The sequence below is a fragment of the Ambystoma mexicanum genome, chromosome 2q (assembly GCF_040938575.1).
Source record: "Ambystoma mexicanum isolate Mex_15411 chromosome 2q, UKY_AmexF1_1, whole genome shotgun sequence".
In the NCBI taxonomy this organism is placed as follows: Eukaryota; Metazoa; Chordata; class Amphibia; order Caudata; family Ambystomatidae; genus Ambystoma; species Ambystoma mexicanum.
Window position 1 is genome coordinate 840,900,056 of NC_090924.1, and position 26,456 is coordinate 840,926,511.

Below are 26,456 nucleotides of genomic sequence, written 5' to 3' on the forward strand. Positions count from 1 at the left end.
TGACTGTCTTTTGCTGACAACATCATCCTTTTTGATAGAACTCCAGTTGGCCTGCAACGGAAATTGAACTTATTCCATTTGTACACCTTAAGGAATGACTTGCAGGCCAATGGTATGAAATCAAAGGTGGTGATTTTTTCAGCTGCTACTAAAAGAAAACGTATTAAATGGTCTCTGGTGGATCAATCCGTGGAGTTTCCAGCATGAGATACTTGGGTTATAATCTATCGAATACGGCCTCTATAGTAATGTGGAAGATGTCGGTGAAGAAGAGGCTTTGTCCCCTTATATCCTACATGAAACTCCTTTATGGGAAACTCTGCTGATTTTCTGTTGCTACTATATTAAAGTATTACCGTCTCAAGATTGAACCCATCTTGCTATATGGTCTAGATAGGGCCCAAGGCCTAAAATGCACATATCTGGACTCAGTGCAAGGTTCCATCTGGAAAAAGGTTATGTGGCTTGCTCTTTCTGATCCAAATGGAATTATTCGGCACAAATTGGACTTAATGTCTTTAAAAGCCTGGTTTCAGTGGCGACATCTGTCGAATTATGCAAAATGTCAGATAGCGACCACAAATTCCCTGTATATGGACATATGCAGAATGATTAAGGAAACCTCTGTAAATCCGCTTATGGCTAAAATGTCTGTTATTGAATTCCATCGATTCCTCTGAAGAGGAACTAATGAAAATACCCTGATGTTGTGATGCGGAAATTATTCAGAGAGGTTTGGAGGAGTACTCTAGAGGCGCTTACCTCCTCCTATTCCTCCTACTCTGAGTATGCTATGTTTCCATGCAAAAAGCGACAACTATCATCATATCTTAAATGCTTTCACTGCAGCAAGATTCGTACGATATACCTACGATTTAGGCTGAATCAGTTCCATTCAACGGAAAGAATTATGAATTGGAATACAGATGGAAATTAGGTTAATAGTTTTGAATGCTGCCAGATGTTGTGTAATCCCTTAAACATTGGGTCATGGACTGCCAGGCCTTGGGCAAATTGAGGGAAAAAGCCTTTGTAAAGAAGTGGAGAGCTTAAAGCAAGTCTTTTCAAAGGCTTTTTTCTGGTCTCGCCTAATGTGGGGCGATACCCTGTCGCTAGTTGCCGCTTTGAGTAGATTTATGAATGATGTATTAATGATGCCCTAGTTTTGTTGTGAGTTTTAGGTATTAACTGTATGGCTTGCTATTAATCTAGGCCACATTTAAATACATTATGGGCAAATAGTGAAAGTGTGCCTCACATGTGGAAGTTCGATTTGTGGTGTGCCGGGACTCGCTCCTGGTTCCCCATTGGTATCTTCTGCCTACTGGGTATTACCCGATACCCAGGAGCTGGTTTTAGCTCATGTTCATCGAATCTTAATTTTGAACCTTGCGAGTAACTTTTCTTTACTCCTGCATCCCCCTTTTCCCCATATTGGGAGATTCACAAGCGTACATCTACCCACGGGTGGAAGGTCCTAGCTTAATTTGTTTAACTGAATATGTTCCTCAGTACCACTTGTCCAAATTGGGCATTAAGCCTTGAATTAGAGTCCAGAAAAGAGTGTTTTGCAGAAGGCTAATGGAGGGGCCAACGTAGCAGCCTTTGCGATTAAGCCCCAAGGGACGTGCCTTTGAAAAGCAACAGATACCACCTTGGCCCTCACCAGATGAGCATGCAGATCTTTAGGTTGATGTAACTTCTGTAACACATTGCACTTATGATGCAAGATACTACCTATTTTGCAATTGTCGACTTGGATGCTTCAGAGCCTTTATTGACTTCTCATAAAGTCCCTTTCCAAAAGACAAGTTAGATGTCTGAAAAGGCTTTTGGCTGAAAGGTTTTGTGGCAGACGGCCTTTAGCTGTTGTTGAGTTCCCATTTGGGATGGGGCAGCCTAACTGAAGGAAAAAGGCGACTGAGGCTGTCAAAATGCCTATCTATGACTTGGTTAAAGATTGACACAGAGTTCCTCAGAATTCAGATAGAAAGGTTGGTCCTACACTTCTCAACTTTGCCTGAAGCCTCTATCTGATTGTCTTCTCACATACCAGACCCACAATTCCCATTTGCCAGAAAATGTCTCGTGCTGGCTCATATTGTAGGATGGCATTTGTTGAGCGACCAGACCCTGGGATAGAATATGGCAGCATGTGTCTGCAGATTTCTACACATTGCCCTATTCACAGTAGTGCACAAGAACTGGACACACCTCACACTCACACTCACACACTCTCTCTCTCTGCTGGTGTTCCCTGTGGTAGTTCCAGAGGTGTAGGTGTAATGTTCAATGAGAAGCCACTGCATACCTGCTGCTCTCTGTCCTCTATTACAGGAAATGTCCATTACCTTCTGGCTCCCGTTTGTGTTTGTTTCCTGGCACACAGTCTCTGAGCGGCGTACAACCTAGTAGACCATAAGATCCTATGCAACTACTTGGATTCCGCCGCCCATTTCTCACAAGAAGCGATAGGATGGATCTAATCCTTTTTGGACAGTAGAACAATGCCTGTCTTCTCCCCCATAGCAGCAGCTGACCCCATACCGATCACCTGTGCGGTGCCACAGGGATCATGCGTGATCCCCACTCTATATAGCATTTTCACAAAGCCCCTTTTTGATGATCTAGACGACCTGGGTATCACCTACACTAACTATGCCGATGATACTCGGATCCTCATCCTGTTGACAGGAGACTACAAGGATTTGGCCTTTGTGAGTAGAGTGTACCTAATCATCCAGGCATGGATGGCCTCTCAGTCTATGCCTGAATGATGACAAGATGGAACTCCTCATCCTGGGCACCCCTGCGAATCGCAACAAATTAGGCCAGAATTACTCCAACTTCATAATTGATGATAATAACATCACAGAAGCCAAGGAAGTCAAAACCCTTGGCTTCTATTTAGACTCTACGCTACGTTTTAAAAAGCAAATCAACGCCATGGCCTCATCAACAGCTACACCTGCAAACTAATTAGAGCAGCTAAGCCCTTCCTTTCCCCTAACAACTGCATTACCTTGGCAAGAGCCCTTGTTCTGTCAAATTAGATTATTGTAATACCCTATACCTAGGGAGCAATAAATACTTTACCAATAAGATCCAGATTTTGCAAAACAATGCCTTAAGAGCAGCCCTATGCATTCCCAAGAAAGCCCATATTTCTGACCACAGAAGATCTAACAATTGGCTATCTACAAATGATAATATCTTTCTCAAAACAGTGTCCCACACACACAAATGCCTTCACCAAGTTGCCCCTAAATAGACAGATTTACGGAACAATTCGCCAACCGACCCACAAGAACTACTAACGCCAACCTTCTTACAGTGCCCAGGTTTAAACGCACGAACACTGGCAGGAGCAGCTTCCCGGTTAAAGCTGGTCAATCTTGGAACTCCCTCCCCTCCCCCACCCCTGAGGGCTGACCTACCCTACCCACGCTTTAGATCTCACGTCATCCGCTGGATCAAGGAGAATGACATCTAACCTCCCAATATATACACACTGGAATTTTAGCTCCTTCTGTACACATTGTATGTACTACCTATTGTCTTTGGTGTTTTTATTGTGTAACCAACCATTTTCATGCCTATCCTTTACAAACTGCCCTTATCAATACTGACTGTATATAAATGTATGATACTGTACAGCATTGTAACCTAAGCTGAACAACCCTCTTGATGCCTATTGCGCCCTGATACCCCCGGGACTGGCGCGCATTACAAATATTAAAACAGTCTCATCACCAACACCTGCACTTAGGCCGACAAAGCTGCTTGAGCCATAACCTGCATCACTACATTCTTTAGGAACTAGTCTCCTTTTTACAGAGAGAGGTTCTCAACCAGCCCATTTATTCTGTCGACACCACCTGTGATGATCTGTCTCTTCTTGATGGGATCCATTATATGAAATGTAAAAAACAAAAGTTAAGTAAACGTGAAAAGTAATGGAGCGTGCAAAAAATGCCAAAAGGTCTACCTTATTTCTGAAATCAAAAATAATAAATCCAGCTACTTAGTGCAAGTCATCCTAGGCTAATTAAAATGCAGCTTAGGTAAAACGCTTCAAAGAGGAAGTCAACACTTAAAAGAGGAAGTCGGCACTTAAAAATTATAGAAAATGTCATGTTGATTGTCTTATGACTCTCTTAAGAATTAGGCATTTGGGTTCAGCATACGAGAATCACCAAAGGCTCCTTAATCTCAAAGCCACACATTGGCATAAAGGTAATTCTGATTGTTTGCAAGGATGCCAGCCATGCATACATTTACATGGTTTCAGTCAGTTTGACAAATTGGTTGGCCACCAGAAATTCCACACATTTGTGTAGGTCAGCATGTTGGTATTAAAATGGTCATCCACCAGTGCTTTAGATCGTCGCTGTTTTTGACTGTTAAGAATGCTCTCCCAAGCATGAAGGGGTATTTGAATGAGACAAAACGATTTTAGATATGGTAACAGAATTATAATTTCTCTAGGACGTGATCTTGATTAGATGCATTTACTTGCTTATCGCCATGTTCAGTTTGTGACTCCTAAAGCAGTTGAAACTGGCTATAGCTAGAGGACTTGCATAAGTACCCGCTTTACTAGATGTAATATTACAGGCTTGTGAAATCTCTTGCTATATAAAAAGAAATTTTATTTGAAACTTGTTTAAATTGCTGAAATCTTTATTCCCGCTGGGTGTGTAGTTGGAAAATGTTAAGAAAATGTTTTTTTAATGTTGGTTTATTGTTACATTATTTTTTCTTTTTTAAAATAGGGCAAACTACATGATCCAGATGGGATGGGAATTATTCCAAGGATAGTGCAAGACATTTTTAATTATATTTATTCTATGGATGAAAATTTAGAATTCCATATTAAGGTATGTATTTATCAGTATTGAATGGGAGAGATGTGTATCGGAATTGTTTACTCAGAAAGAACACCTTGACTTTTTTCAGTGACTGCAAAATGCTACTTTGAAAACTCTGTTAGATTTGTGAGGTATTTCTTCTGGATCATGCATTGCAGTTTAGCTGAAATGCAACAATCCAGCAATACTTGATTTGGTGGTCAAGACAAAGACTCGAGACCCCCTTGCAGTGACATTATAAATAGCATTTACTACAATTTCACCCCCCAGCCTTCATTCAATTGATATGGGTTCCTGATTGCAATATTGAATCTGTAGTTTGCATAGATTTCACTAACCTATGAATATCACTCTCTTTTACCAGCTCTTTTGATTGTATTGTCCTTGTATGTCGCATGTCCCAGACCCTGTTGCTTCAAACGTATACCACAGATCTCCAGTGTTTAGTTTGTAAGAAGTATACTGTCACCAGGAGCCTACACATCCCATACAAATGTGATCTACATGAAATTTCCTTGCAGATGGATCACTCCGATCATGTGCCTTGAGAGAAAGGAATCCATCCTTCAAGAGGGTAACAAAGACTGTTGTGCATACACCGCATTTAAGTATACCTATCGTCACACAGGCCGCAGTCCTGTTTCCAGAGACACATTTGCATTTGAAAGACTTTCCTAAGACTAATGCATCAGCATTGACCCTAAGATGCCTATTTGGCCAACATGAGCCGCTGGTTGGGGCGTTCAATTGTATGCCCCACACACAGGCTAATTTTATGGGATTGTGTGGCTACGCACAGGGTATCAACCAGAAGTGTTGATTTTGAAAAACACTGGATTCTGTCCTATGAGATGATCCAGCATAATGAAAGTACTTTAGGTCTTAGTACTGAACGGTAGTTATGCCTCCTGCCTGTTTGCAGCACTTTTAAATGCATCCAAGTTGCCCTTTCGTACTCTGGTTTTGGTCTTAAAGCAACTGAAACCAGAATCATAATTACTGCACAATTGTCCTTCAAGAGTTATTTATCGCAGTGCCCATTTTGAAACAGCATGGCACTCTGACGCTGACCGAAAAAATGGGGTCCCTCTTCATTAGTTGAATCTTTTACCATTATTCTGTCCATTCATACCTGGCCACTAGTCACTTTGCAACACTGTATGCCTTCAAGCGTGGATTGATGGACCTGATCCTAAAGCAATTTAACCATCCCGCCAACTGGAACAAAATGTTTAATCTTTGCCTGGGACTTTCAAGAGCCCATGTTCCCACTATTTTCCGAGTGGTGATTGAATGTAACTGGCTGTCAAGATTAGCTCAGGCAAAATACTGTAGCTTTGGGAACTGCTAATGTAAAGGGACAGGCAAGTGCATACAGCAGGAGGGTGAACAAGAAGGGAGAACAGCCAAGATAAAAAAGAACAATGGAACAGGAAGAAAGGCTGACCGCAATGGTGAACAAGTACGATGGGAACCATATACTGGAAAAACAATGTCAAATCTCACTAGGTGTGTACACAGGTTGGACGTGAAACTGCCCACAGATATAAGGAAAGCTCAATGCCTCAAAGCAAGTTCCTCTAACAGATTGTCACCCTGCAAGCCCATAGGAAAAGGGCAAAAGAAGTGGCTTCTGTGTCAAGACACTAAGGGATACACAAGGAGTGTACTTACATGAGACAACGCCTATGTGGGACCAGCCAGAACATACAGTGGATGTCTTCTGTGGGACTAGCAATCACCCACTGTTACATTAAATCTACCATAGACTACAGGTAAAACGAGACAAAGGAAGGGACAGAAATTCTCTGTACAAAGGAATACACACAGGCACAGATGAGGACAGCAGCAAGTCAGAAATAGGAGACAGAGCAAAGGACATGGTTCAACTTAGAGGTTTACTAAAGGAAAAATACTACCTCTTTGATCCCTACAAACTACGATGGTGATAATGTTCCCTAATCTTCAAAAGAAAACATGAAACAAATTCTCATCAGGGTGTGTCTCAAAAATTCTGGCTTCGGTCCAACCTATTCTATCATATGCTCTCCCTACCACTAATCTAAATAACACAAACTCTGCCTAAGTGGGCTCCCACTATAGATGGATCCTGGTGACTGGTCCCTGACCGCCACCCAATTGTATCTTTTGATTCTCTTTTCCTGAGGCACTGATCTGTTGATACAGTTCAAAGTTCTAAATGTTCCTTTAAGTTCACAAGATTCAGCTCCCGCTAGGAGTGATTGGTTTCCCAAACATATTCCTGGTTCGGTAGCACCATGGTTTATAGTTTGTATTGTTCTCTGTGGGCTTGCCTATTCTTGCTGCTGCTTTTTATCATCTCTGGATTATTAGGCCCTTCAGTCCGGCGTGGGCTGTCTGGCCCATCAGGCTTTCTGAATAATGTATGGCGTGTACCTCCTCGTGAGGCATTTGGTGGTTCAGCCCCTCGTTTGCTCTTTGTCCATCCAGACCTTTTTGTTTCTCTGTTTACGTTCACTCCCTTGTAGGTTATTCTGTGGGTCAGCCCCTGGTGGGCTGTTCGCCTCTCCAGGCCTTATATTTCGCTGGTGGCATTCACCCCCTCATGGGATATTCTCAAAGTCGGCTCCTCGTAGACTATTCTGGCACCTCACCGCCCTCATCCCACTTCTTTCGTTTGGCTTGTACCTCTTCTGCTGCAATCATCGGGGAAGCAGCTTCTCTGGTCGCTGCAAAACTGTGACTCTTGACATCCTTGAGGTCTTCTGCGTTGGTTCCTCCTGCCTGTGTCCGGCAGTTTTAGCGTCAGAACTGCTAGGTGCCGATGTGCGACTGCAGCAATAGTTTGCTTCGCCCTCCGTTCGGGCGCTCTGTGTTTCTGTTCTGTTTTCCTGGACTCCGCAGAGTTCTGTGGGCTCCAGATTTCCTTTGCCCACTAAGTTCTCTGCGTGGTCCTTCTTCCATGCTCCTCAGTGAAGGGAGGCGTCTCTTCCGCTGTGTTCTTGCACACGTTTCTCTCAACCTCAGGCCTGCTCTCTATTCCTAACTTGGTTCAAGTTTCCTTCTCTTCCCTAGTACAAGAGATAAGACACCAATGGTTCTGCTCTTCACGTATGGGGTCCAATAACACAGTCAGAAATCAAGCCACTTGCCTTTAAGGGGCCTTGCACATTTTGACACAACCCAATCCCCATATATCCAACAGCTACTTCGGAGCCAGAGTTCAAGGGAAGTGTGGAAAATCCTTTATTTGGGGATTTCTTGTGTCCTAAGGGGAGGCCATCCCAGTGAGATGCTGCTTGCCCTGCCCTGTAAGGGGTGTTAAGCGTAGCAGGCTCACCTCCCCAGTCCCAAAGTGGAGTGGCTCCCCCATGGAGAGATGTGACGAATTCCCTGGATTCGTCACATACTCCTGTTTGTTTGGAGCTCCCCTCTACTGAGGTGGCCATTCTGGTAAAGATATATTTTCCACAAACTCATGACGGTTCGTTGTCATCCTCTGGGAATTCCTCCCTGGATGACAGGGGACTACGTCTCTGGCTTTTTTTATTTGGGATTCTGTTGAAGGAGGTCAGGGAAGGTTGGAAATCTTTCACTTTGTTACCTCCTCAGGTAGTCCGGGTCAGACCGCTACATTCAGAGCTGTTGGGTCTCTGCTGATCTGTAAAGAGACCTTGTGGTATACTTCTGCATCTCCATGGATGCAAGTGATTTTTACTGCCTTGTCCAAGTATACACTATTTGGACGCACCAGGTCTGATCATACTGCAGTCTTTCGGCTGCCTGAATCAATTAAAGCGTTTGGCCAGATTTCATTTACTCGTACCTTTTCATGAGCTTGAAACGGTTTCTTGTAACTCAAGAGCACATAGACTTCCTCAGGGATCGCCTTGTGGTTCTTCCTATTCCCTCCACTCTTCTATCCCTGCCCAACATACCTACATGGGTCCACAGGTCTGATTTTTGAACACACATGTGAAAATGACCTTTAGAATGGATTGTGTCCTCCAACGCATTCCACATCTCTGACATGTAATGTCCACAGCTGTGCACTTCGGAAACTTTTTCAGCAGAGGGTGTCCTGCGTCGATGGCGTCGGGTCCATGTCCCTCGAGGGCCTCCGTCGAGCACAGCGTCACAGGATGTTATAAATGTGACTAACAGAGCCTGTAGCCTCAGTTCTGTTTTTTCCGTGAACGTGTTAACTTCCTGAGAGACGGCGCGCCTCGTGTGTTTTCTTCATTGAAGATGTCTTTCGAATGGATGGTGTCCTCCCACGTATTCCTCATCTTAGATATATTTGTCAGCTTGCTGCTTCTTTCGGAAGTTTTTTCTCCAGAGGGCGCTGTGCTCGAGGCCGCCTAGCTTGGTCCCTCGAAGGCCGCCGTCGAGCGCCAACGTCATCCGTCGTATAAATGGCTCAAGCCGCGCCTGTTGCTTCAGTTCCATTTTTCCGAGCTTCTGCTTCGTGTATCAAAAACGGTGCGTCAATTTTTCTCTTTGAGAAATGTCTTCTTCCTCAACCCCGACAACACCCAAGACGGGTTTTAAAAAGTGTCTGAAATGTGGAAGAAAAATGTCCATTACGGATCTTCGCCGCAACTGTCTAGTGCGGGTCGTGTCAGGCGATGTCCAACAAGGCTCTTAAGGAAAGCCAAGGTAAGCTACCGGTGGGGGAAGAGTCCTTCAAGTCTGCTAAAAGACTTGAGAGAATCGAGATCTAAATCTCATCATGAGTCTAGGCGATCGAGGTCAAAAAGTTGCTTGAGAAAGTCCTCTTCCTCGTCATTGAAAAAATCAAAAAAGCAACATCATAGATCTTCGTCCTCGTCTTCCTCACCCGACAGAAGTTAATTTCTTGTCCTTCGAAGCATGATTACCCAAAGAAATGGGAGGCCTTTAGGGCTTCAATGCTAAAAAAATGTGAGACGGTGGCCCCGACCCCCTTAAAAAAGCTGCGTGAAGAGCATGCCCCTGTCCACTCTAAAAGTTAAATGTTAAAGGTATTTGTACCGTGCACTGTCACCAACGGAATTGGTCCCCAAGCGCTCAGGCGGATCTGTAAACGATAAAGGTGGGATGGGTTAGTAAGGTGAAGAAGGGAGTAGGATAGTGAGAGGAGTGGTGTTCTGTTGGCAGCTTCAACTCCGTATACACCGGGTGCTGAGCTTTGGTGCGGGTATAGGATCGGAGTCAGTCCGCGTGTGCTGTTCCGGCTTATATGTTGTTGCAGTGTTGTGAAGTGCGTGCGGCTTGATGTGCGAGAGATGGTTGTGTGAGTTTTTGCGTTAGATAAGTATGCAGAGTTCGAGCTTATATTGGTTAGTGGGTTACCTGACCTTTATCATGCTAACATTTGTAGTTCAGTCTGAGTGTGACGCCTGTTGACCCTTCATATTCCCATCTAGACGCGGTGCCGGCCAATGATTAGGACTCCATCCAGGAGTGGTCATGCCAACCCTCACACCCCTTCCAGATGCGGCGCAGGCTAGTGTCTAGAGACCCGTCCAGGTGTGGGCATGCTAACACTCACAACTCCATCTGAGCGCCACGCAGGCTGGTGTTCTCAATTCTAGGTGTGGCACATGTTAGCATTCACGTTTTCTGGGCGTGGGCATGTTGTCCTTCAATCGATCCTATCCAGATGCGACGCAGGCCAACGTCTATCCAGATGCGTCTGCCGGTCTGGATATGTTCGTCTAGTACGTACAAGTGCGAGAGTTACTTGGGGCTTTCGTCTGGGTCTAGGTGTGTGGTCAGTCTCTGCAGCCATCCTTTGTGGCTATTTTCCATGATGTCTTATGCTCTGTCGAGTGGTTGGTTATTTGGTTTGAGTGTTTGTCCAATTTGAGAGTGGTCGAGGTTGGAGTTATTGTCGTCATTGTTTTAATGTCTGGGCATTCTGGTGCATCTCCGCTGTGGTTACGCTTTGAAGAGCCATGATTTGAGGAGTTTCCTAAATGCTAGGTGGTTTGTTGTATTCCGTATATTCTTAGGTAGGTCATTCCAGGTTTTGGGAGCCTGGTGATAGGACGATCCTCCGAGTTTTTTTCTGTTGTAGGGTTTTGGTTCCAGGCGTATGTCGGTGCTTGATTTTAGTGTTCTTGTCGGTTGGTGTAAGCGTAGTTTGTCGCTTAGGAATTCTGCGCCTTGTTTGTGTATTGCTCTGTGTGTCATGCACATGGCCTTGAACTTTATTCATTGTTTCAGTGGTAGCCAGTGTAGTATTTTTAGCTCGGGTGTGATGTGTTCTCTTCTGGGTAGCTTGAGGAGGAGTCTGGCTGCTGCATTTTGTATGCGTTGCAGTTTTTTTTAGAAGTCGTTCGGGCATGCCCAGGTATAGGCTATTGGCATAGTCTACTCTGGACATGATCAGAGCGATGATGGTAAGTGTTTTGTTGGCGAATGACAGGAACGGTAGGATCCTTTTTGCTGCTCGCAGGAGGAAGAAACATTTCTTGATTACCGAGTTTACTTGTGGCTCCAGAGTGAGGTTGTTATCCACCAGGACCCCTAGGTTTTTTACAGTTGAAGATGGTTCTGGTGTGGTGCCGAGCTCTCTTGGCCAGGGGATGTAGTTGATGTCTCCTCCCTTTTTTGAAACAATCATTATCTCTATTTTGCCCGGGTTGGTTTTGAGATGGTTGAGGTTCATCCAGTTGAATGTCACAAAGGCAATTCTCTAGTGTGGTGTTTTCTTCTCGGGTGTCTTGTATGTTGAAGATTATTTGAGTATCTTCGGCGTAGTTGTAGCATGTGAGGCCGTGTTTTTTGATGAGTTTGATTAATAGGTACATGTATATGTTGAATAGAAGCGGGGAGAAGGATGATCCTTGTGATACTCCGCACGTGGAGACTCTGGGTTTGGATTTACAAGGTTTCATCCATATTGTTTCTGTTCTGTTTGTTAGCAAGGATTTGATCCATAGTAGGTGTCATGATGCCTACCCCCGGAGCACCAGGCCAGGCCCAGCACCCCCGGGAGCAGGCATCACGCCCCCGGGTAAAAGCCCAGCGGCCCTTTATGGTGGCTCTTTGGACTCTTTCTTGGCGCCAGGCTCATGTTGGACAGCAGTCCTGGCGCCATAGGCCCCAGGCTCATAAGGGGAAGTGTTTGGTGCACTTACCTGAAGCAGACCATGCTGCACACTCACCTGATGCAGACCATGCTGCATGAAGAACCAAGCCAAATGAGCCTTAGGAGGGACTATTTTTCTAAAGGAACTATTTTGTTACTTCGGTGGGGCTGTGGAAGAATACTCACCTGGAACTTCTTCCAAGGCTATTTATGCCACACCCGGACAGCCACAAGTGCTTCGCGTTGTTCTGCATCCCAGCAGCTGAACGCTCACCGTGTCTGCTCCTGCACCTGGACTCCAGCCACGCCCGCCTCGAACCTGGAACACCTGTAAGGGAATAAGAGAAGAGAAAGGTGAAAACCAAGAACTATTTCAACCTTCTTACCTGCATCCAGAATCTTCACGCCAGCATTCCTGAAGGAAGACTTCCATTTAAAAGCACCGCGTTGCTCGCTGCAGGCCACGCTTCACTCACCTGTTCCCGAGACGCCGCCCGGCTCCATCGCGGCTCTCAGTGCCGGTCGCCACATCTCTGCACCGCACCTAAGGGAGAGAAGAAGAGACAAAAGGTGAGCAAGGGAACACAAGAGGAAAGCCGTATTTTCAGCCATATTACTTACCGGCTATTCTTGGTGAGCCATTCCACATCTTGGCTCGGCGCCACATCTCTGGTAGGTACCGCACTCCGGCCCCTATGGGGAAAGGACAAAAGACATTACTGGGGAATTATAAAGACATTTAGAGGGGTCGCCCTCATCACTAACTCACATGATTTTACCCCGGCAATTTAACCCCTCAACGCATCGCCTTGTTCTGCACCTGAAATAAAGGACAGAAAAAGACAACATAAAAGGAGGCTCACACTTGAACTTTTGCATCTTCATACTTAAGGCGTATCGCTCAGTAAAGTCAAGTGGATTTGCCAGCGCCATTCTGAAAACCAGTGAAGTAACTGGACGAACGCGCACTCCTGCACCAGAAGCAGGATGGAGAGTTCATCCTTCCAAACCATAAGGTGAGCTTAAACCGGGGGTTTTGGAGGAAGTCAGAGGAGAACGAAGGGGGAAAGGGGGGAGCAAGCACATTATTCAGCAGACAGTTAATCCCCTTTCTCATCTGCAGAAGGATATTCCTACGGGCCAGACAAGCAAGATTTGGGGGTCCTGTTGAATCGGTGGTCCGAATTCTGCGCATCACGCTTGAAGAGGCCACAGCAACCCAGACCTGACCAGCGCCTCCATGGGAGCCAGGTGAGCGTCACAGTAGGGCAGTGTCTGTTCTCCCTAGTCCTTCTAATCTCTTTATGAGGATGGCGTGGTTGACAGAGTTGAAGGCTGCAGACAGATCAAGGAGAAGCAGGGCGGTGCTGTTGTCTGAGTCGGTGTTTGTTTTTAGGTCGTCCCATATTGAGAAGCGAGCCGATTCTGTTCCTCTCATAGGTCTGAAGCCAACTTGTGCCTGGTCTAGTAGGCAATGCTCTTCTATGAATTCTTGGGTTATTTGGTAGACGTATGTTTCTAGTAGTTTGGCTATGTAGGGTATGTTGGAGATGGGTCTGTAGTTAGAAAAGTCCTCTACGTCTCTTGTTGTGTCTTTGAGTAGCGGCTTGATGTAAGCCGATTTGAAGGCCTGCGGTACTTTACCTGTTGAGATTGAGAGGTTGAGGAGGTTTCTGTGGTATTTCATGGGGGTTCCTTGTTTTAGAATTGTTTTGTATATGTTCGGGGGCAGGGGTCTTCATGAGAGCCCGATTTGCTGCTTTGGTTTACCAGTTTGACGAAAGCTTCAACTGATATTTCTGGGAAGTTTCGTAGTTTGTTTGCGTGTTCCTCTTCTGTGTCGGTGGTGTTTGAGCTTTGAACGCTTGCTCTGTTTTGTATGGTGTGCTGGATGGAGGTTATTTTGTTTTTGAAGTGGTCTCTGAGGTCCTCACAAAGTTTTGTCGATGGTATTGGCGTGTTGTTGCAGGCCGGTGGGTTTTTTATTTCGTTTACGTTTTTGAAAAGTTTTTTGAGCGTTTGGTGCTGTGAAGATTCGGTTGTCATAATGTTTCTTCTTCGCTTTTTGTATTTCCTTTTTATATGCGCGGATCTGTTGTAGGAATTTCAATTTGTTTGCGGTGGTGGTGGTGGTGTTGCTCCATTCTGATTCTAGTTTTTGGTTTTTCCTTTTCATGGCTTTGAGTAGTGGGGTGAACCATTTTGCTGTAGTTTTCTTGCGTGATGGGGTGAAGGGCTTTTCTTTGGCAATGTCGTCCAGGGTTGTTGCGATCCAGGTATGAAGTAGGGCAACTTTTTTGTCTAGGTCTGCTTCTTCCACGGTTGATGGTTGTGGTTTGCTGAGTTGTAGGAGCTTGGTTAGGTTGGAGTTATTAATGGTTCTCCAATTTCTTTTCATCATGATGGGTTGCTTTTCTTGTTGCTTTTTTGTCGCAGCGGCCGTTGTGATTATAAACGGAATAATGAGGTGGTCGCTCCCAAGTATTTGAATTGGGGGTGCCGTGGTGATGAGATCCTTGTTGGCGAAGATTGCGTCAAGTGTGTGCCCTGCTGAGTGGGTTGCTCCTTTGACTTGTTGTTGTAGGTTCATGGATGCTAGTTGGGCGGTTAAGGATTTTTGTGTGGTTGTGGTTTCTTCGTCGAACCAGATGTTGAAATCTCCGAGGATGATCAGAGGATTTTACTTGATGGCTAGGGTGGTGATTGCTTCCGTGAAAGCGTCTACGAAAGTCGCATCGTGGGTTGGTGGTCTGTATATCAGTATGAATTTCAGGTGGGTTTTGGGGTTTGCTGAAAGTCGTAATATTAAGGATTCACATTTATCAATGTTTAGTGGATCTTCCATTTCGATGGCCAGTTCTTCCTTGTGGATGATCGCTAGTCTCCCCCCCCTCTTTTGGATTTTCTGTTTGTTTGGATGCATTTGAAGTCTTCAGGCAGGCAGTTGTTGAGGGTGATCTTGTAGTTGTCGTCTAGCCATGTTTCGGTTACAAATAGGATGTCTATGCCTCCTTCTGACAGGAGGTCGTATATTTCCGTTGAGTGTTTGGACATTGACCTTGCGTTTATTAAATTACAGTGGATTCTCTGGGTGAGATTTTGTTTTGAGGTTATTTGTTCGAGTTTGTAATTGTCTGTTCGTGGAGTTTCCGCATTGATGTCGGCAGGATGAAGAAGGAGTCATGGGCCTGTCCCGCTTTGGCCAAGGACAGCAAATATGGTAGTAGCTGTGGAGCCGTGACTCTTAGAGGGTCGATCTTCTGTGTACGGCACCAGTCTGCAAACCTCTTCCATTAATGCCAGTAGCATTTGAGAGTAGACAATGCTCTGGCCTTGGCAAGCACCTCCCTGCAGTCTGCTGGGAGCTTGTAGCCCCCTTACGCTAATGCTGCAGGAGCCAGGCCTTCAGGATCAGCGATCGTGGTAGAGAATTGCGCCTCCTTCCCTACCGAGAAGCTCTGAGACCACCGGAAACTTAACTGGAGGGGACGCTGAAATGCTGAGAAGGTCCGGGTACCAGATCTGCCTCGGGACAGTCTGAATTGATAGATGAGTCGAAGAAGCAACAGCAACGGAGGGAATGCATACAGAAACACGCCGTGCTGGCGAACCTTCGCCACTTGGTGTTCGTCGCCGTTGCAAACAGATCGATCTGGGGTTTACTCCAATTGCGAAAGAGGTGGTTCACTTGGTCCTGCCGAAGTTCCCACTCGTGGCACGAGCGTGGCTCCCTGCTGAGAGTCGGCAAAAGTGTTCTTTACTCCTGCCAGATGAAATGGAACGTGGCACAACCCCTGGGCGACGCCCCAGTGCCATAGGTCCTGTGCCTGTTTGGAGAGCGCTGGGGATCTAGTGCCCCCCTGCTTCCTGATATAAAACTCTGTGGTGGTATTGTCTGTCAAGACCCGCACCACCTTGCCCTTGAAGGACGGAAGGAAGGACATGAGGGCCCAAAACACTGCTCGAAGCTCTAGCACGTTTATGTGCAACGACTTCTCCTCCAGCGGCCACAGGCCTCTGGCGTGCAGACTTCTGGTGTGAGCTCCCCATCCTTCCAGGGAGGCATCCATCGTTACCGCCTCCTGGTGCGGTGGAGTCTTGAAATCAGCGCCTCTGGAACGATGAGAGCGCACTCCCCACCACCTTATCGCTTTACGGAAGCTCTTTTCTAGTGTGATCTTGTCCTGGAAGCTTCCTGACACTTGTATCCAATGGTCGTTGAACTCCTGTAATGGAAGCATCCGTAGCCTGCAGAGTCGAATGAGATAGATGCATGACAACCTAAGGCCGAGTTGAGACTTGATGGTCCTCACAGTGGCGATCTTCAGTGCTAGCAGCCGTTGCACCTTGCCCAAGATGGCCGCTATCCCTTCCTCAGACGGTGACGGCAGGCACGACACCATGTTGAGTCGGGATCCCAGAAACAACGCGTCCTGCGATGGAGTCAAGCAGGACTTTGCATAGTTCAGAGAACCCCAGAGCCGTCAGTAGGCAGACGGTCCTCGCTGTGTGGTCAACACCGATGTCCTTCAAACTTGCGCGAACAAGCCAGTCGTCCAAGTAAGGGTAGAAGTGAATCCCTTGTAGTCTCAGATGCGCCAGTGCCAGGCACTTGGTGCCGACCTCAGGCCGAAGGGAAGGGCCTTGAATTGGAAATGTTTCACCTGAACGACAAAGCGCAGAAACTTGCAGTACCCCTTGCTGATTGGAATGTGAACGTACGCATCCGCCAAGTCCAGCGACGACAAAGTCTCCCTCTACGAGCAGTCCGAGCATGTGCTGAAAAGTGACCATGTAGAACTTTTGGGGCCTGATGTATTTGTTCAGTCGTCTGAAGTCGAGGATGGGCCTCCAGACCCCGGTCTTAATGAGGAAGTACCTTGAGTACACTCCGGAGCCTCTTTGGAACGAGCTCTATCGCGCCCTTCTTGAGCATGGCCCGCACCTCCAGCAGCAGCTTAGGGAAGTGGTTTTCTTGCCGGTCCACAGGTGGTATTCGGAGACACTTCAGTGGGCGAGAGCGTCCAGCACCAAACGGTCAGTGAGATGGTCTTCCAGGTGCTGACAAAGTTTGCCAGCCGGCCTCTGACCGGGGTGCAAGGTGGTGGCCAGACGCCATAGCCAGTTCAATCCTGCTTGGACGTCGAAGGGCCACCCTAGGGCACCTGTTGACGATGTCGTCCTCCGAAAGCCTTGGAACAAGCCCCCGTTAGTTTCCTGGGCCGAGGAGCGGGAGGGCTGGTGGTAGGAAGAAGAGCTCCTGCCGAAACCTTTGGAAGATCCTTGGGACTTTCCTCCTGAGGGTCGAAAGGACGGCTGCCGCTGTTGAAGAGTGCCCAGAGCACATGCCATGTCGGTGTCAGCCTTGATGGCCTGTAGAGACTCATCTACAGCTTTCCCAAAGAGGTTATCTCCATCAAAGGGCATATCCGACACCCTTGTCTGAACATCGGGGCGAAAGTTAGTAGCCCCGAGCCAGCCATTAGGACTAAGGCAAACATCTTTGCACATCTGGCAGAACCCAGCATCGGCGATGTACATGGCCACCGTCATGGCGTGGTCCGATGCCACCTCGCCTTCCTGCAGAATCTCCAACGCCTCTGACCTCTCGTCGTCGGGGAGGATGTACAGGAGGGGAGCGATCTTTAACCATAGCTCTCAATAGTAGCACGCTGCAAGGACATTGGTGGCCTTGAAGGTAGTGGCCGCAGAGTAGATAACTCGTTGTCCCATGGCATCTAATTTATTCCCCTCGCTGTCCGGATGGGGTACATGCTGCCGATGAAGCGCCCAATGACTTCTTGGCTGCTGGCGATACCACAGTCTGGCGATGGTTGGGCCCGTAAGCACTTGGGCACAGAGTACGGCACCCTGCACTTCTTCTCATGGCGATCCCTCTTCGCCAGGGCCATAGAAGGGTTCTTCATAAGGGACAAGCCGTCAACACAAATATCATCAAGAAGTGGGACCGAGAGGATGGTCTTTCTCTTCGCCTCGCAGTGCTGGTATAAGAAGCCCTGGGCCACATCCCTGGGTCACTGCACTGAGGGTGCTGTGTAACCCGCACAAAAAGATGCATATGGAGTGATTTTAAAACTCCATAATCCAAGAACACCAGTGTAAAACATACATCAAAATACATTAAAGAGTGGAAAAAAAGGCTCTCACTTTCCAGGGAAAAGAAATCAAGTCCTCGAAATCCAGCAAAGTTGCTGGGTGTCTCTAAGGTGGAGGGAATTAGCACACTTATGAGAATTCTCCCCAACAAAAACATTGTATGTTTGTTTGTTTATTTATATGGCGCACCTTACCCAGGGGCAACAGGGCGCAGGCAGAAGATAATTCGAAGCTTACAATGTTGCAGAAATATACACATTGAGGTAGTGATAGAGATAACCAAAATTACAGAATAAGAAATGTACAAATCTTCATACATACAAAGTCAATATCTATGCAGGGGTAAATATACAAATATACAAATATGTACAGGGCTGTTAGAGGCGGGTACTCCTGAGAAAAAAATATTCAGGATTACAGGAATAGGAGGTATGGAAATGTATACAAATCTTCATACATAAAAGGTCAATATCTATACAGGAGGAAAGTGTACAGATGTGTGCTGTAAGGGCTGTTAGAGGCGAGGGCGAGGTCGCGAGCAAGGTATCACTATCTATACCTAGGTATAGAAAGTGCAGCTACAAACAAGGGTTATTGGAGTTAAGGTGACTGATGAGGTGTTTTCTAAAGTGTAAGTATGGTTGGTCAGCTCTTAGGTTGTGTGGCAGCGAATTCCAGAGCATGGCAGCTTTCACCGGGAAACTGTTCCCACCAATGGTGGAGAGTTTGAATCTGGGAATTATCAGGCGGTTGGAATTGATAGTTCTTGTTTGTCGGATGGAGGACTTTCTCTTTACCTTGTCCATCAGGTAGCTGGGGGCGGCATTGTTGAGGGCTTTATGGGTTAGGGAGGCCAACTTTAATTTGATTTTGTTGTCTGTGGAGAGCCATTTCTGTTGGCGTCTGGTGGTAGAGATATGATCTCTCTTATTAATGCCGAGGGCAGCTCTCAAGGCATTATTTTGAAGGATTTGAAGCCTGTGGATAATGGCTTTGTTAGCGCCACTATAGAAGGCATTACAATAATCGAGCCTAGATAATATGAGTGCTCTTGCCAGGATCAAGCAACTGTCATTGGATAGGAATGGTCTGCCTGCCCTTATTAATTTGCAAGTGTACGCAGTGGTATATGCTAGTGAGTTGACCTGTTTAGTGAATGACATAGTGGCATCTAGATAAAAGCCGAGGGTTTTTACTTCCCTGGATACTCTAATGAGATTGCCATCTATGTTGAATTCGGCATATTCAAGGCCTAGTTTGTTGATATTAGCGGGGGAACCTAGGATGATGAGCTCTGTCTTGTCATCATTCAGGCATAGACCATGCGATGCCATCCATGCCTGAATGATGAGATATACCCTATTCACCAACTCTGTCCTTACTGTGATCCCCTGAAAGTGGGAGGAGAATCTGAGTGTCATCAGCATAGTTAGTGTAGGTGACACCCAGATGGTCCAGATCGTCGAACAGGGGTTTGGTGAAGATGTTATATAGTGTGGGGGAGACGCATGAGCCCTGCGGGACTCCACAAGTAATAGGAGAGGGGTCTGCTGCTGCTGAAGGGGAGAAGACTCTCATGGTTCTCTCGCTCAGAAAGGACTCAATCCATTTGATAGCTTCTGGGGAGAAGTGAGCAGCTGAGTCAAGGTGTTTGCAGAGGACCTTGTGGTCGACGAGGTCGAAGGCCGCGGAGAGGTCGAGTAAGAGGAGGAGTGCTGTCTTACCCTTGTCCCTAAGATCATCAATTTGGGTTTTCAGATCGATAAGGGCTGTTTCCGTGCCGTGAAGTGGGCGGAAACCTGATTGTCTGGAGCCTAGTAGCTTGTGTAGTTCTAAGTATTTTTGAATACTTAGAACTACACAATTTAGAACTACACAATTGTTATAGTCGCACATTATAAAAACACAAAGTGCTTGCCCCAAGACTTAACTTGGGCTCACTGTATTAATGATAAATCTTACTTTTTTAAAATAATACTTTTGGTTGTAAGCGTTTCATTAGAACCCTTGGTATGCTACAAGTTCTTTGTACTTTCTTACAGCCCCCTCTCCAGCCTAAGTTAAGATTGTCATCAGAACTTGTGTTTTCCATTTGACTGTGGCATTGCTGGTTCCCCAAAAGGCCATCTTCTTCAACCTACTGGCTTGGGCCATGCTTGTTCCTCCACAACCTGAATTGTGAACTCCTTTTTAGTCATGGAACAGAGTGCCTAAACCATTCTTTGAGAGTCTTACACTGTTACTTAACAGTATAACCTGTGCACCTTCTAACCTTTACTTCCCTTTAAACTGAATATTTCAGAGTTGATACAAATAAGAGCTTTTATTTTATTCATTTATAGGCGGGCACAAAACACAAGCATCCAGGCGCTGGCTACAGAGGAGGAAAGAAGGGGAAGAAAGTGTTCATGTGGGGTTTGGAGCTTAGTTGAAAAGGAAGTTGAGGTGTTTTCTGAAGGCGTAGTACGAAGGTTCATTATGCAGATGTGGTGGGAGATTGTTCCAGAGAGCTGGGGCGTGGGCTAAAAAGCTTACCCCTCCCACTCTTTTCCGGCTGAAGAGGGGTGTGATCAAACTGCGTTTGTAGGCAGATCTGATCGGTCTGGAGGAGGAATGTTTTTTGATGGTGTGAGTGTTAAGGAGAATTCCCATGAATGTGCCAATTCCTCCCACCTTAGAGTCCTCCAGCTCTTTTACTAAACTTTGGGACTTTGAACTTTTCAAATCAATGTGTTTTCTATGTTTGTTTCTTTCTGAATGATGGAGTCTAACCAACTCCATAGGCATCATCTTTTTCATTTGTGTCACACAGCACCCTCAGTGCAGTGACACAGGGAAGCCTTTCAGGCTTTCCCTAGGGTTTAAATACCTTCTCTGGGATCAAGTACTGTTTCCCAGAACAGTGGGGTGAAATTGACTTCACTTAGTTTGTGCTGGGTCTAGGAATTTACAAAGCTATCTTCCTATAGAGTGCTGGAGGGGTTACCTAGTAGCCCCTGTGTCTAGATACTCAAGTAACAGTCAAATGTTACCCTTTCCTCTCAGAATGGTTGGTGGCAGTGGTTTTACAATGAACTACCACAATTTTTCCCGACCGCAAACTAGTCGTAGCTCTGGTAACGTTAAATAGCGAGAGCCATGTTTTTTAAGATGGCGCCCAGCCATCTTTGATAAAATGGTTCCCGGTCTTCTTTTTTCACCATGTCTTTGTGGAAAGGTATTTCTTCAGTTTTTCTCTGCGCACCAAACATGGTTTGGCCTCTTTGTTCATTTGCCTTTGGCGGGCTTCAGGAGTGAAGACCGCCTCTGGCTCCAGAGTGTCTGGGTTAGGCAGGAAGTGTGGGAGGTGCCCGAAACTCCCTGTGCTTAGCCTCCTAGGAGACCCAAATGCACTATGTGATGATTGACTGGCTGACTGTCCGGCAAGGACAGCCACCTTGCTGAGTGAGTGGCAGATAGGCTGGAATGAATCTGAGAGAACTGAATAAAAGGAGAGTCTCTTGGAATGAAAGGCAGAGTCGACCGCTGGTCGAAGGAACGAAGAAGATCTTGAAGAGGATGGCTGCTGCAACTACTGGACCGTTGGTTGCCCAGTGAAGCCCTGCTGCAGGTCCGAATCATCAGGTTTGCATCGACAGAAGCCCTGCAAAGGACAACTTCTCCGTTTGAGTTGGTAGTACCAATCAATTCCCAAGTAAGCCACCTCCTGGACACCTATCTCAGAGTGCTGCAGGAAACCGTAGAGCCAGGAAGATGGACACTAGATTATGTGCGTTCCTTGAAAGCTGGCCAAAAGTGTTTGGAAGATCCTCCGGACTCCCACAACGTCAGACCGAGCCGGACACCCCCCCCCCCCAGCTGAGGGTGGGACCTCTGAAGCAAAGACCGTCCACCTCGACAGCCAGGACCAGCATTGTTACCAGTGCGGGAGCTGAAAAGCGAAACAGCCACTGAAATTGAAGTTTGCCAGTTGCAAGCTTTCGACTGTCCCAGTGCAGGAGTCCCCACAACGCCCTCCCTCTTGCCAACATTGAAGATTCCCTCTTAAAAGTGACAGAGGGAAATCCAAAACGTCTCACTCTAAATCTGACAAAGTCGAGGGCGTCCTCGGACAATGATTCTTCAGCGCCTCATGAGACTGTACAGAAACCTTTGGTGCATAAATCGAGGTTGCCTGAGGACAAAATGGCGTCCTCATTGTCGAAGTCAGCTATCGACTCGACGCGTCCTTCGATGCCAAAAATGGTGTCGATACCTTCGGCCTCAGCGTTGAAGCCTTACTCGACATCGATGACCTCGGGGATTCCTTCGAGTATGTCGAAGCCGGTGTTGATGCCGTCGACACCTTTTGTCTGGGAAATCCTTCATACCGGTTCCCAAGATGACCACTATGGCTAAGGCTAGGTCTGTTCCACCGTTACCAGAAAAAAATGTCCACCCTCAGCCCAGGCAAGAATTTTTAAATCTATGTCTATTTTTGAGGAACACACCTCTGATGAGGACATTACAACAGCTGGTGTTCGTTTTGGGACAAGAGAAGTCCCTGAGGAAGATCCTAATTCAAAATGTCAGTCCTTTATGACTGCCTACAATCGGCCAGTGGCCTAGATACCTCACCTGAGGTACATTTTGAAAGGCCTGACCCCACAGACCATGCTGAACCGGGGTATAGGAACCTCATGGGAAGAGTGATAGATTTTATGGGTGTAAGTCAGTGTTCTCTAGATATGACCAGGATGACTTAACAGACATTATTGATGAAGGACCTCAGGAAGATCCAGTCCTTCCCTTCCACAAGACTCTTCAAAAGAGAATTATGACACATTGGGAGACTCCTGAATCTCTACCGGCTGTAAAAAAAAAAGAAATTTGTAGGAAAGTGTAGACGTGCCTAAACGTGTCCACAAACTGTTGCTAGGGTGTGTAAGAAGATATTCCTGTATAACTTGTGCTTTCCCTCCCTTGTGAGAAATTGCTAGAGTGCCATTTGTGTTTGGTTTTCACTGTGCCATTTTGCTCAGTTTTCACTCTTGCTCAAACTTGTCTACAATTTAACTAGGGAGTTGTGTATACTTTTCTTGGCTGATTTTAACTTGCTTTATTAACTGTGATTAATGTGTTGAACTAGAAGTGTGTAAAATATACTATATCCTTTTTAATACAAAGCTTTGGTAAGTGTTTCCTTGTGCCAAGTACTGTAGTCCTATTGTGTAAACCCTGAATACTGCTCTGCTCCCTCTTGAGATAAGTGACTGCGTAGCCACAGCTACCAACTAATTCTTTGTGGTACAGACTGATACCAAAGGGGATTTATTGCTCTGCTCATACCTGTAGTCTTAATCTTCTGTAGTGCTCCCTAAGGGAACTGCACAGGATTCTGCCTAACAATCCTTCACCGGAAAGTTTAGTAATCCAAACTGCAAATAGACACTCTATGCCCCCTTACAGGGACAATAAAAAGATTGATGCCTGGGCGAGGAAGGCTTTTACTTCTGGTAGTATGGCCCTTAAGTCTACTAATGTCACTTATACATTAGCTAGGTTCACGTACACCCTGGGGAGCTGTTTAGATGCAGTGGCTGATCACATCCCGCAGGCTGAGTAGCGGGATGGTTTCCTGGCGATAGTAAAGGATGGGAAGGAGGCTATGGAGGAGTGCCTCAAGTCAGGACTGGATACTGCAGAGAGTATAAGCAGATCCATGGAATCTAGCGCAGACTTGCGTAGATTTGCATGGCTAAGAAAATCTGGTTTTGCATCTGATATACAATCCAGGTTACTTAATATTCCCTTTGACAGCTTGAGGTTGTTTGGCAGCAAGATGGACGAGAGCTTGGAGAAGCTGCAGACCTCGAAAGCGGCAGCAAAATCGCTCAGCGCTGCTATAAGGCAACCTCAAAAACACTCTTACGCAGGGTCATCTTCCTGGAAGAGTCGCTCTTTTCGCTTCTATTCCTCTTTTGGATAAGGGAGAGGGCAGGCCAGTCAGAGGGTACTACAAAGAAAACCCTTTTGTGGTGGAAAAGGAAGAGGTGCTAGATCAGCCACAGTAGCAGCTACTACCTACTCAGCCACTGCTGCAGCCACTGCAAATCCACTTAACCCACAAGACCTCGGTGGGAGGCAGAATCACTCAGTATCTGGACGAATGGCTGGGCATTACGTCTGATGCTTGGGCACTAGAGATAGTGACCCATGGTTACTATCTCCCTTTTCATCAAAGGCCTCAAGATCATCCACCGGGAGCCAACTCTGTCAAAATTCCAGATCCGCTCCTTGCGCAGTAGATTTTAACGCTGCTAGAGAAAGGTGCAATAGAACATGTACCTGTAGCGCAGAAGAACAAGGGTTGGTACACCCCTTATTTTCTCATTCCGAAAAAGGACCGAGGATTGGGACCCATCTTGGACTTGAGAAATTTGAACAAATTCCTCAGGAAGGACAACTTCAAGATGGTCACCCTTTCTCAGATCATTCAGGCTCTTCAGCTTCAGGACTGGCTGGTTTAATTGGACCTTCAGGATGCTTACTTTCATGTGCCAATCCATCTCAAGCACAGAAAGTACCTGAGGTTTGCAATTGGCAGAGCTCACTATCAGTTTCGAGTTCTGCCATTTGGGCTGACTCTTCACAAAACTAATGGCGGTAGTGACAGCGAGTCTCAGAAGGGAGGGGGATTCACATCTACCCTTATCTGGACGATTGGCTAATCGGGGCAAGTTCACCCGAACTGGCCCAGGGACATATGGCCATGACCTGTCGCATCCTACACAAATTGGGCTTCTCCCTTAATTACAAGAAGTCACAAATGATTCCGAGCCAAAGACTCCAATTCATCGGAGCGGTCCTGGACACCACCTCAGGGAAAGCCTTGCCTCCCGAGGAGAGAGCTCACCGGATTCTGCAGATGGTAACAAAATTTCAAAATGCCCAACATCTACCAGCGGTCGACTTCCTAAGGTTGCTAGGCCTCGTGGCATCCTGCATTTTTCTGGTACCAGAGGCTCGACTGAGGATGAGATCCCTTCAATGGGCCCTCAGGATTCAATGGTCCCAATTTTCAGGGGAGATGTCAGATCTTCTACAAGTCACGTCCAAGGTGGCTCAAGATCTCCTTTGGTGGGCTCACAAGGAAAATATCCTCAGAGGGGAACCTTTTTGGCAATCATGGTCGGAGATGATTATAGTGACGGACGCCTCACTCACATGGTGGGGAGCCCACACCAACGATCTGACAATCAGTGGTCGTTGGTCTCCATCGGAGTCCAAACTACACATCAACCTTTTGGAGCTGAGGGCAATCGGACTAGCGCTGAAGGCATTTCTGCCCTCTGTACAGGGAAAGAATGTCCTGATAATGATGGACAACACAGTGGCCATGTACTACCTCAACAAACGAGGAGGCGTAGGATCACTCCCACTGTGCAGAGAGGCAATGCAGCTCTGTTTCTGGGCAATGCAAGAAGGAATCTTTGCCGGCAGTTCACCTAGCCGGAGAGCTGAACACGGTGGTGGACACTCTGAGCAGGCAGGGCACAGTCTCCCACAAGTGGTATCTAGCTCAGGAAGTCCTTCAAGAGATCTTTGCCCTTTGGGGAACCCCTCAAGTTCCTCAAGTAATGAGGAGGTTGAGAATGTTCAGGAAAACCATGATCCTCATTGCCCCGGATTGGGCCAGGAGAACGTGGTACCCAGACCTTCTGGACATGTCCATCTGTCCTCCAATAAGTCTTCGACAAAGAGGATCTTTTCTCGCAAGAGGAAGGTCGGTTTCTCCATCCAGAGGTCAAGACACTCAGCTTTCACGCTTGGCTTCTGAGCAGTTGAGATATAAGGATTGGGACCTCCCGGAGGATGTAATGGAGATTTTGCTTTCGGCCAGAAGGCCAGCAACAAAATCCTTATACCGGTGTCGTTGGAAGAAATTCAGTAACTGGTGCAGGGGTAAGAATGTGGATCCTTTTCAATGTACCACTCCCATGGTGCTTTCCTTTCTATTACATTTAACCAACTCGGGGCTTCAAGTTGGAACTATTAAACGATATTTGGCAGCGCTATCCATCTTCAATCGCTCCTCAGAAGAAGTTTCATGTTTCAAAATGCCTTTAGTTATCCAATTTCTTAAAGGGTTAACAAATGTGTTCCCTCCTACACCTTTCCAAGTTCCCATTTGGGATATACATTTAGTTTTAAAGTTCCTTATGTGTGCCCCTTTTGAGCCTTTACATTCTTGCCCTTGAAGGCTCCTAACTTTAAAAATGGTTCTACTAGTGGCTCTAACTTCAGCCCGCAGGGTGAGTGAGTTGCAGGTGCTCTCTTGCAAGCCTCCTCACAGTTTGTAAGCTCCCCTGGACCCTGAAAGAGTGTGACATTTGTGCTGCGGTCACTTGTTCATATATGCACACTTT

General features: G+C 46.5%; 1 protein-coding gene across 2 annotated transcripts in view; it reads left to right on the forward strand.

Moving 5' to 3' along the window:
• Nucleotides 1-26,456, forward strand: part of KIF5B (kinesin family member 5B) — a 1,711,571-nt gene that overhangs the window by 395,470 nt on the left and 1,289,645 nt on the right. For both annotated transcript variants that reach the window (XM_069648059.1, XM_069648058.1), the window contains exon 4: nucleotides 4,776-4,880. In XM_069648059.1, the coding sequence (XP_069504160.1) occupies nucleotides 4,776-4,880 (105 nt within the window). The remainder of the gene's footprint in view (nucleotides 1-4,775; nucleotides 4,881-26,456) is intronic.